Source organism: Oncorhynchus kisutch, linkage group LG29 (assembly GCF_002021735.2).
Source record: "Oncorhynchus kisutch isolate 150728-3 linkage group LG29, Okis_V2, whole genome shotgun sequence".
Lineage (NCBI taxonomy): Eukaryota > Metazoa > Chordata > Actinopteri > Salmoniformes > Salmonidae > Oncorhynchus > Oncorhynchus kisutch.
In genome coordinates this window covers 42,907,417-42,919,758 of record NC_034202.2, presented here as the reverse complement: position 1 = coordinate 42,919,758, position 12,342 = coordinate 42,907,417, and the positions used below count along the sequence as shown (strand labels likewise).

The window sequence follows — 12,342 nt, the reverse complement described above, 5'->3', positions numbered from 1 at the left end:
GTAAACAACACCTGGAGTACAGGATATTATAGACACCCTTCACTACACTACACCACAATGGTGAACATTATATTATAGACACCCTACATTACACTACACCACAATGGTGAACATTATATTATAGACACCCTACATTACACTACATTATAGTGGTAACGTCTCTGTCCTCCAGGAGAAGAACAGAATACTTGAACATCTCTGGGAATAACGTTGTAATAACGTCTCTGTCCTCCAGGAGAAGAATAGGATACTTGAATATCTCTGGGAATAACGTTGTAATAACGTCTCTGTTCTCCAGGAGAAGAATAAAATACTTGAACATCTCTGGGAATAACGTTGTAATAACGTCTCTGTCCTCCAGGAGAAGAATAGGATACTTGAATATCTCTGGGAATAACGTTGTAATAACGTCTCTGTCCTCCAGGAGAAGGTGTACCAGGAGAAGGAGAAGAAGACAGAGAAGAATGAATACTTCCAAACCCAGTGGAGAAAACACGTAGAGAAGGTCACCATCCCTCCTAAACAGACTCCCGTCTACCTGGCCGTTAGCAAGGGCCCGAGCAAGGAGAAGAAGCACAGGAATGGTGAGAGCACACATACACACACACAAACTCACACCACTCTATTCCCTGTCTGTCCTCTCAACAGAAATCCTTCCACACTTTTGTGTTATCTGGAGAGCTGATTACTCTCAACAACAATGGCAGATGTCACTATGCTTGGGCGGTATACCGTATATACTGTGTATACTGGGATATTTGGGGAAAACCACAGGATTGTTTTTCACTACTGTCACCACCGTTGAACCTATTTCTTTTAAAGTTTAAATTATTTTATTTTTTTATATACATTTGAATATTTGTATCTACTTTTTTTTTTTAAGTAAATAGCTGTAGTCAACTTGTGAAATTACGTTAGTAGATAAAAATGTGTTTGGTGTTTGTTTACAAGCACACAACGACGAGAGACCGTAACCTCGAGTGTCATTCACTGTTGTGCAGCGTGCGTCAGGTGATCTAATTAACAACTCAATGTTGGCCAGCTAGATATATCTTATAACTATTAAGTTAACTATCTAAAATGTGCTGAATACCTTGTAGTTGTGTGTTTGGTGTGCTAACGTAGTTGCTAGTTAGCCTATCTAGCTAAGTGGTTAGCTTCTTCTAAAAATCAAGAATTCGCTTGGTAACAGTAGAGAATCCCCTCCTAGATCAAGAGCCTTGCTGGCTAATATTCGTTTTGCGCGTGCAGCAAACTGTGAGTATCATTTTAACTTGTACAGTTTAGGTCAGAAACTGTACAAGATGTTTGCAATGCGCTCGTTAGCATTTAGTTGGCATTCCTTATGAGAATTCCTTAGTATCACTCGGGCTCCCAAGCGGCCAGCGGTCTAAGGCACTGCATCTCAGTGCTAGAGGTGTCACTACAGACCCTGGTTTGATTCCAGGCTGTATCACAGCAGTCTAAGGCACTGCATCTCAGTGCTAGAGGTGTCACTACAGACCCTGGTTTGATTCCAGGCTGTATCACAGCAGTCTAAGGCACTGCATCTCAGTGCTAGAGGTGTCACTACAGACCCTGGTTTGATTCCAGGCTGTATCACAGCAGTCTAAGGCACTGCATCTCAGTGCTAGAGGTGTCACTACAGACCCTGGTTTGATTCCAGGCTGTATCACAACCGACCGTGATTGGGAGTCCTCATAGTGCGGCGCACAATTGTCCCAGCTTCGTCCGGGTTAGGGTTTGGCCGGGGTAGGGCCATCATGGAGAGTCCCCATAGGGAGGCACACAATTGTCCCAGCGTCGTCCGGGTTAGGGTTTGGCCGGGGGGTAGGCCGTCATTGGGAGTCGCCATAGGGAGGCACACAATTGTCCCAGCGTCGTCCGGGTTAGGGTTTGGCCGGGGGGTAGGCCGTCATTGGGAGTCGCCATAGGGAGGCACACAATTGTCCCAGCGTCGTCCGGGTTAGGGTTTGGCCGGGGGGTAGGCCGTCATTGGGAGTCGCCATAGGGAGGCACACAATTGTCCCAGCGTCGTCCGGGTTAGGGTTTGGCCGGGGGGTAGGCCGTCATTGGGAGTCGCCATAGGGCGGCGCACAATTGTCCCAGCGTCGTCCGGGTTAGGGTTTGGCCGGGGGGTAGGCCGTCATTGGGAGTCGCCATAGGGCGGCGCACAATTGTCCCAGCGTCGTCCGGGTTAGGGTTTGGCCGGGGGTAGGCCGTCATTGGGAGTCGCCATAGGGCGGCGCACAATTGTCCCAGCGTCGTCCGGGTTAGGGTTTGGCCGGGGGGTAGGCCGTCATTGGGAGTCGCCATAGGGCGGCGCACAATTGTCCCAGCGTCGTCCGGGTTAGGGTTTGGCCGGGGGGTAGGCCGCCATTGTAAATAAGAATTTGTTCATAACTGACTTGCCTAGTTAACTAAAGGTTAAACACATTTTTAAAAGTATTGGTTAGCATTTTGTTAGCATTCTGGTAAGTGACGTTTTATGGGGATTATCTTCCTTTGAAAAGAAATAGCGGCCCTTGTGTGCACTGTCGGTAATACCATAAAACCCAGGATGACACAGGCACGATATGAAGATATGGAAATCTGGATACAACCCAACACTAGATGTCATCCCTCCATACCTCCACTCCTCTACCCCTCCATCCCTCCCATCCCTTCATCCCCATAAAACAGGTGAGACCACACACACACACACATACACACACACACACACACATACAACACAGCCAGCATACCTTGAAATGGGCTGTTGGCGAGTTCATATGTACTCTGTACTCTGTTGACCCAATTAACAGAGGAAGGTGACCTGCTCCTCCGACATCTCATTCCACAATCATGGGTATTTAATATGGAGTTGGTCCCGCCGTTGCTGCTATAACAGCCTCCACTCTTCTGGGAAGGCTTTCCACTAGATGTTGGAACATTGCTGCTATAACAGCCTCCACTCTTCTGGGAAGGCTTTCCACTAGATGTAGGAACATTGCTGCTATAACAGCCTCTACTCTTCTGGGAAGGCTTTCACTAAGGGGCCAAGCCTGAACCATGAAAACAACCCCAGACCATTATTCCTCCACAGTTAGCACTATGCATTCGGGCACGTACTGTAGCGTTCTCCTGGCATTCGCCAAACCCAGATTCGTCTGTCGGATTCATCACTCCAGAGAACACGTTTTCATTCCAGTCCAATGGCGGCGAGCTTCACACCACTCCAGCCGACCGCTTGGCATTGGGTGATCTTAGGCTTTGACTAAATTTTGAAGAATTGACTTGTGGGAAAGGTGGCATCCTTTCTAACGGTGCCACGTTGTCACTGAGCTCTTCAGTAAAGGCCATTCTTTTGCCAACGTTTGTCTATGGAGATTGCATGGCGGTGTGCTCGATTTTATACACTTGTCAGCAACAGGTGTGGCTGACATAGCCCGAATAGACTAATATGCCATGCTGTGTATCTCTCCCTTTCTCCTCCTGAGAAATATATTGTTCCACCCCTCTCTCTCTCCCTCTCGCTCTCGCTCTCATCCTTCTTCCTCTTTCTCTCCATCCTTTTCTCTGTCCCTCCTTTTCTCCTTCTTTCCCCTCCATCTCTCTCTCTCCCTCTCGCTCTCATCCTTCTTCCTCTTTCTCTCCATCCTTTTCTCTGTCCCTCCTTTTCTCCTTCTTTCCCTCCATCTCTCTCTCCCTCTCGCTCTCATCCTTCTTCCTCTTTCTCTCCATCCTTTTCTCTGTCCCTCCTTTTCTCCTTCTTTCCCCTCCATCTCTCTCTCTCCCTCTCGCTCTCATCCTTCTCCCTCTTTCTCTCCATCCCTTTCTCTGTCCCTCCTTTTCTCCTTCTTTCCCCTCCATCTCTCTCTCTCCCTCTCGCTCTCATCCTTCTTCCTCTTTCTCTCCATCCTTTTCTCTGTCCCTCCTTTTCTCCTTCTTTCCCCTCCATCTCTCTCTCTCCCTCTCGCTCTCATCCTTCTCCCTCTTTCTCTGTCCCTCCTTTTCTCCTTCTTTCCCCTCCATCTCTCTCTCTCCCTCTCGCTCTCATCCTTCTTCCTCTTTCTCTGTCCCTCCTTTTCTCCTTCTTTCCCCTCCATCTCTCTCTCTCCCTCTCGCTCTCATCCTTCTCCCTCTTTCTCTCCATCCCTTTCTCTGTCCCTCCTTTTCTCCTTCTTTCCCCTCCATCTCTCTCTCTCCCTCTCGCTCTCATCCTTCTCCCTCTTTCTCTCCATCCCTTTCTCTGTCCCTCCTTTTCTCCTTCTTTCCCCTCCATCTCTCTCTCTCCCTCTCGCTCTCATCCTTCTCCCTCTTTCTCTGTCCCTCCTTTTCTCCTTCTTTCCCCTCCATCTCTCTCTCTCCCTCTCGCTCTCATCCTTCTCCCTCTTTCTCTGTCCCTCCTTTTCTCCTTCTTTCCCCTCCATCTCTCTCTCTCCCTCTCGCTCTCATCCTTCTCCCTCTTTCTCTCCATCCCTTTCTCTGTCCCTCCTTTTCTCCTTCTTTCCCCTCCATCTCTCTCTCTCCCTCTCGCTCTCATCCTTCTCCCTCTTTCTCTGTCCCTCCTTTTCTCCTTCTTTCCCCTCCATCTCTCTCTCTCCCTCTCGCTCTCATCCTTCTCCCTCTTTCTCTCCATCCCTTTCTCGGTCCCTCCTTTTCTCCTTCTTTCCCCTCCATCTCTCTCTCTCCCTCTCGCTCTCATCCTTCTCCCTCTTTCTCTGTCCCTCCTTTTCTCCTTCTTTCCCCTCCATCTCTCTCTCTCCCTCTCGCTCTCATCCTTCTCCCTCTTTCTCTGTCCCTCCTTTTCTCCTTCTTTCCCCTCCATCTCTCTCTCTCCCTCTCGCTCTCATCCTTCTCCCTCTTTCTCTGTCCCTCCTTTTCTCCTTCTTTCCCCTCCATCTCTCTCTCTCCCTCTCGCTCTCATCTTTCTCCCTCTTTCTCTGTCCCTCCTTTTCTCCTTCTTTCCCCTCCATCTCTCTCTCTCCCTCTCGCTCTCATCCTTCTCCCTCTTTCTCTGTCCCTCCTTTTCTCCTTCTTTCCCCTCCATCTCTCTCTCTCCCTCTCGCTCTCATCCTTCTTCCTCTTTCTCTCCATCCCTTTCTCTGTCCCTCCTTTTCTCCTTCTTTCCCCTCCATCTCTCTCTCTCCCTCTCGCTCTCATCCTTCTCCCTCTTTCTCTGTCCCTCCTTTTCTCCTTCTTTCCCCTCCATCTCTCTCCTTCTGCTTACAGGTTGTCTGCGTTCATAAAGGAGCTCCTCACACTCAATCGGTGTATTTATGTTTTGTCTAAAGACATCTACCACACACACACTGACCATAAAGACATCTACCACACACACACTGACCATAAAGACATCTACCACACACACACTGACCATAAAGACATCTACCACACACACACTGACCATAAAGACATCTACCACACACACACTGACCATAAAGACATCTACCACACACACACTGACCATAAAGACATCTACCACACACACACTGACCATAAAGACATCTACCACACACACACTGACCATAAAGACATCTACCACACACACACTGACCATAAAGACATCTACCACACACACACTGACCATAAAGACATCTACCACACACACACTGACCATAAAGACATCTACCACACACACACTGACCATAAAGACATCTACCACACACACACTGACCATAAAGACATCTACCACACACACACTCACCCTAAAGACATCTACCACACACACACTCACCCTAAAGACATCTACCACACACACACAAATACACACACACACACACACATTTTAAATAAGTATTTGATCATCCTCTTAAATACAAATAACCATTAAAATACTACATTTAAAGTACTTGTTGGGGCGGCAGCGTAGCCTAGAAGTTAGAGCGTTGGACTAGTAACCGGAAGGTTGCAAGTTCGAATCCCCGAGCTGACAAGGTACAAATCTGTCATTCTGCCCCTGAACAGGCAGTTAACCCACTGTTCCTAGGCCGTCATTGAAAATAAGAATTTGTTCTTAACTGACTTGCCTACTTAAATAAAGGTAAAATAAATAAAAAATGTTTTGGTCTACCCAAATACACAGAGAATATATACCAGTATTTGAACCCAGGTCTGGTAGATACATGTCGGCCCAGAGGGTAACACTGTTATATAATGTGGTATGTAGTGACTGACATTAACATATTTATTCTCTCTCTCTCTCTCGCTCTCTGTCTCTCTCTCTGTCGATCTCGGTCTCTCTCTGTCTCTCTGTCGCTCTCTCTATGTCTCTCTCTCTCTCTCTCTCTGTCTCTCTCTGTCTCTCTCTGTCGCTCTCTGTCTCTCTCTCTGTCGCTCTCTGTCACTCTCTCTCTCTCTCTCTCTGTCGCTCTCTCTGTCTCTCCCTCTCTCTCTCTCTCTCTCTCTCTCTCTCTCTCTCTATGTTTCTCTCTCTCTCTCTCTCTCTCTCTCTCTCTCTCTCTCTGTCTCTCTCTCTGTCTCTCTCTCGCTCTCTCTGTATGTTTCTCTCTCTCTCTCTCTCTCTCTCTCTCTCTCTCTCTCTCTCTCTCTCTCTCTCTCTCTCTCTCTCTCTCTCTCTCTCTCTCTCTCTCTCAGGTCTTCTGCGAGCGGTGACAGGTAACTTCCACCGTGCTTCTCCTCTCGCCCCGTCCGGCACCGTCGCCTCGTCCTCCATGGAATACCTAGAGATACACCCCCTCTTCCCCCGCACGCCACAGCCAATCAGGCGCCTCGAAACTCTCCAGGTGGCCAATAATAGCCCAGACCACATCCCTGCCCCCCCGGCTCCCTCTCCAATCGGTATGCATTCCTACGACTCCCTCTCCAAAGCCGAGCCAATCGACGACGTTGTGGTTCCTGCCTCGGCCACTCCCTGGTACAAACTGACCAATGGGACCTTCTCCCCTCCGCGACATGTCTCCGCCTTTCACCCTGACTCCTCCTACTTAAAAAAGGCGACCATCCCCAGCCCCCCCGTCCTCATCGTCAACCCCCAGCCTAAAAAGTCCTCCTCTAACTCGGGTGACTGGTGCGGGTCAGACACCAGCTGTAGCCCCCCCAGCTCCTTCGGCAGCCCCCCAGGAGGCTCAGCCTTCTCCCCGCCCAAATCAGCCTTCTCCCCCCTCAACCCGTCATCTGCCTTCAGTCCTCCGTCCTCCGGGGGCAGCGTTGAGCCAGACAGCCCCTATCACCGCGGCAGTAGGTTTCCCTCTATGGGCATCGGTCAGATCCTGAAGAAGAAGGTTCCCTTCCAGCCGTTCAGTTTCAGGGCGGAGCAAGCGGTGGAGGAGGATCTGGTGTCTCCGCCCCCTTACCACATGCAGACGCTGCTCTGCGCCTCCGGGGCGCTCAAGACCCTCTGCTGAAGCATTCTGGGTAACGGAACAATGGCGATGATCAATGACCATGTGGAGGAGAAAAGATGTCGTCGTTTCAGATAGTTTTTTTATCTCGATCACACTTCCTGCGTCCTGTTTTGGGGCAGGAAGTGGGCGTGGTTCTTCCTGAGCAGCCTTGGAACTTTTGTGAACTTTGACCCTGTGAACTGTCCTCTGCTGAGGCAGTCACCATGACGACACTATGACTCTAGATACACAGAGACACTCTGGCTGTTGGAGTGAAAGACTATAAAATAAAACACAGAAGACTAAAGGTGGTTTGAAAATGAAATGAAAATGACTGTTTGTACTGTCAATGATTGTTTCTGAAAGGCCTTTGTGAAGACAAGCTGTGACTCCAGTGACTGGAACATGTGAAGTAAAGCTCTACAGTGTCAGAGTTTTACCTGTCATTGTTACATATTGTGTTGTGAGAGAGGGCTGAGTGACACACACACACACACACACACACACACATTCAGGGAAATTAAGGTGAGGTTTTTACAGTGGAAATGGCTGTATTATCTAACTATTGTAAACCAAACCTACAACGATGTCAGGGGCTGATTTTCCCTGGAAGACTGTTGTGTCATTGTTCCAGGACGTTCCTTCAGCTTGATATGACTGTGGTTGTGTACGTTAAGCCACATAGTTTGAGTCAACCAATATACCAACAGCTGCCTGTCAGTCTCACCTTTCTGCTGTCACATTCATTAAAACCAAACATGCTGTGATCTGTGGTTAAGATCAGTCGATTAGTTATGTGGAATTTCCGCTTTGGTTTCATTCCAACGGAACCTGACCATCAACCGTGGGTTCTAGCGCAGAATTAGAACGCGTTCTAATTCTACGGTTTCCACTGTGAATTGTGTTCCACTGGAACCAAACACTGCAGAATCCTAGCGATTTTAGTTTGTTTTCTGAGCCAGTCACATAACCTTCCATACCGCTCTGACCTCCCTATAGGGTTGTGTTCTGAGCCCAACTGCCAACCTGTTATACAATCAGCTTCTATACGACAGTGAAATATACATCATTCTATATGACAGTTTAACTATTAGACCATCCATTCCTTAGGCTGCGTCCCAAATAGTATTCTATTCCCTACATAGCACACTGCTTTTAACCAGAGCCCTATGGACTATAGAATGTGTAGGATACCATTAGGGACTCTGTTAGCAGATCTACCTGTTGAGACAGACAAGTTATATAAATGTGTCAAAGGTATTACAATGAGTTGCTGAGTGTTGTAACCCTGCCCTGCCTCAGACTGAAACAGGAGGAGGAAGAGGAGGGTAGACCTTCCACTATCACGGCACGTAAAAGTGATACATTTCATATCGTCTTTAAGTGATACTGACTGTAGTTTGTGCAATATTGCTATGTGTGTGTTCTGCCTGCCGTAAACAACGGTATTGCCAAGGTGCTTTCTGAACGAATGGAAACGATGGGTGTTGTAGTGCCAGTTTACCGTGTAATTAATAATACTGTATGATTCCGGGGGTTCTAAAGGTTCTAAAGGTTCCCGATGATGGATTCTAGTGTTCTGTATTCTATGATTTTTTTTAACTACTACTGTCTTCTTGTACATATTGACTGTGACCTTTGACTTTGTCACATCGTTGATTCACCAGACCGTTTTGGACGAGCGAAACGCTTCCACTTTACACAATGCTTCTCCCTTTTGACGTAGAATGTGTTTCATATCTGTCAACACTTGCATGCAAGACTGTTTTAATACCGAATTTAATAGGAACATTTAAAAACCTTTTGAACTTTTTGACAATATGAAATGTCTTTGTAAGTCTTTTTTTTTAAATTTAAAATGTTTTTTTTCTGTTGTTGAAATGAACGGACTTGATTCAAGGTTCTTTTGGGACAAATAGCTTTTTGCTTTTGAGTGTCGAGATTTTTACGATGGCTTATAAAAATATTTTAAATATTTATACTAAAATCCATGAAGTCTGATCCTTTTACTGCCCCTGCTGCCCTGTGTGTGGGTGTGTGTGTGGTGTGTGTGTGTGTGTGTGTGAGTGTGTGTGTGTGTGTGTGTGAGTGTGTGTGTGTGTGTGTGTGTGTGGTGTGTGTGTGTGTGTGTGTATTCACGATACTCAAATACTTTGCCAATATAAACCTGATAATCAAATGTATTCATTGCAAACCATCAAACCATTTATCGATCAAATATTACATGAATAAGAGTCCTAAACAAAGACCTGGGTCTCTTCATCAACAGAAGAATGTGATCTCCCTCTCAGCAGGATGGGAAACAGTCCTGACCCCCGAACCATCCCTACACACACACACCCTCACATACCATACACACACACTCTACACATGGTGTATCCATTTCCTACAAGACAGCTGTGGTAGTAGTCATGAACACCAAACACGACAGCTGAATGACCCCTTCGTACTGCCTCACATGATCACGCACCCACACAATTCACACACACACACACACACTGTTAATCCACTCGACTACGGTACCCGGGTCTCGTCCGTAAACCGTTCTCCGTAAACCGTTCTCCGTGACACCGTCCTCTGACCAGACAAAGAGCAGGGGTCCTTAAAGCTCTGTGAGACAGACACGTCACACACAACAAAAAGGCTCCCTTTTGGGGCGAAGGGGGGGGGGCGAAGTGTATTAGGGCCTTTGTTTACCAGAGACAGGGCATAAGTCCAAAGTAGCACCCTATCCCCTATGTAGTGCACTACATTTTCTACAGAGCTCTGTGGGCCACGGTCAAAAGTAGGGTGCAATTTGGAACGCAGTGTGGGCAGTTAGAGCCAAATCCCCCCCTCCCCTCCTCTGTAGCACCAGCGAGACAAACAGACTATGACACAGACCCCTCAAGCTTAACGACGGACCGGAGAGAAAGGGTGATACACACCAGAGGCCAACTGGAACAATAGCTCCTGTCAACAAGCCTGAAAGTGTACATCCATGTCTACTGTATATGGGGTCTTTCCAGAAACTAGGGTACCGGTGCGCGTTTCCTACACTGGACAACTTGTTACAGCTGTTGATAAATCATTGATAATAATCTGCCAATTTCTTTTAATGTCATTACATTAAGATATAAAGAGGGGAATCATAATTATTATAATTTAAAAAATTTATTATTATAAATCAATATTTTCAATAAAATTCACAAGTTGAATTTAAAAAAGTATGTTTAACCCTTTATTGTGGTTGGTGTCTTGATGGATTTGCATTTCTGCATTTCTGTAAGTTTGTAGTTATATAAAGTGTTAATCAGTTGAACCCTGTAAGGATCTAGCTGTTTGTTTGTAAAGATATCTCCCAGCAGTGAAAAATGTTTTCATTGGCACACAAATACAAAATAATAATAATTGCAAATTTAAATTTAAAAAAATCGAATGCTTCTATAACCCGAAAGAGTCACCTTACCTTGTTATTTTACAAACCTGAATCGATACTCATGAATAATTATGCATAATACTTGTTGGAATGCACATTTGGTGAACAGCTGTTGAATTACTCCATTATATTTTCACAGTTCACAAATCATCATTTGATCCCAGGAAGGAATTTTCTGAATGACAGTCAAGTGTTGAACCGCTGTTGTGAAATGAAATGCAACAACAGCCCAAGTGTTTGAGAGAAACGTTCCAGAAATATTTTGATGTCTCATTTGTAACGCCAGTGGAGACAGGATTTATTAAAATTATATTTTAAATATAACCTTTATTTAACTAGGCAAGTCAGTGAAGAACAAATTGTTATTTACAATGATGGCCTACACGCTGGGCCAATTGTGCTCTGCCCTATGGGACTCCCAATCACAGCCAGGGTTGTGATACAGCCTGGAATCAAACCAGGGTGTCTGTAGTGACGCCTCTAGCACTGAGATGCAGTGCCTTAGACCGCTGTGATACAGCCTGGATTTGAACCAGGGTGTCTGTAGTGACGCCTCTAGCACTGAGATGCAGTGCCTTAGACCGCTGTGATACAGCCTGGATTCGAACCAGGGTGTCTGTAGTGACACCTCTAGCACTGAGATGAAGTGCCTTAGACCGCTGTGATACAGCCTGGATTCGAACCAGGGTGTCTGTAGTGACACCTCTAGCACTGAGATGAAGTGCCTTAGACCGCTGTGATACAGCCTGGATTCGAACCAGGGTGTCTGTAGTGACACCTCTAGCACTGAGATGAAGTGCCTTAGACTGCTGCGCCACTCGTTGTGCCTGTATCAATATTGGATCTAATATCCCTAGATAATTCAAATCAAATTGCATTAGTCACATGTGCCGAATACAACCTAACCAATGAAATGCTGAATTACGAGCCCCTAACCAACAATGCAGTTTAAAAAAATATGGCTAAAACTAAAAGTAACAAGTAATTAAAGAGCAGCAGTAAAATAACAATGTGGAGGCTATATACAGGGGGGGGTACCGGTACAGAGTCAATGTGGAGGCTATATACAGGGGGGGTACCGGTACAGAGTCAATGTGGAGGCTATATACAGGGGGGGGTACCGGTACAGAGTCAATGTGGAGGCTATATACAGGGGGGGTACCGGTACAGAGTCAATGTGGAGGCTATATACAGGGTGTACTGGTACAGAGTCAATGTGGAGGCTATATACAGGGGGGGTACCGGTACAGAGTCAATGTGGAGGCTATATACAGGGGGGGTACCGGTACAGAGTCAATGTGGAGGCTATATACAGGGGGGGTACCGGTACAGAGTCAATGTGGAGGCTATATACAGGGTGTACTGGTACAGAGTCAATGTGGAGGCTATATACAGGGTGTACTGGTACAGAGTCAATGTGTAGGCTATATACAGGGGGGGTACCGGTACAGAGTCAATGTGGAGGCTATATACAGGGGGGGGTACCGGTACAGAGTCAATGTGGAGGCTATATACAGGGTGTACTGGTACAGAGTCAATGTGGAGGCTATATACAGGGGGGGGTACCGGTACAGAGTCAATGTGGAGGCTATATAC

The 12,342-nt window shown here is 46.7% G+C and overlaps 1 protein-coding gene across 1 annotated transcript in view; it reads left to right on the top strand.

Annotated features, from left to right (window-relative positions):
• The window catches only part of LOC109881485 (hormonally up-regulated neu tumor-associated kinase homolog A), a 30,321-nt gene extending 21,014 nt beyond the window's left edge, over positions 1-9,307 (top strand). Inside the window, 2 exon segments of the mRNA XM_031809094.1 lie at positions 425-584; positions 6,580-9,307. Coding sequence (XP_031664954.1) covers positions 425-584; positions 6,580-7,349 — 930 coding nt within the window. The 3' untranslated portion in view covers positions 7,350-9,307.
• Positions 9,308-12,342: the final 3,035 nt, after the last annotated feature.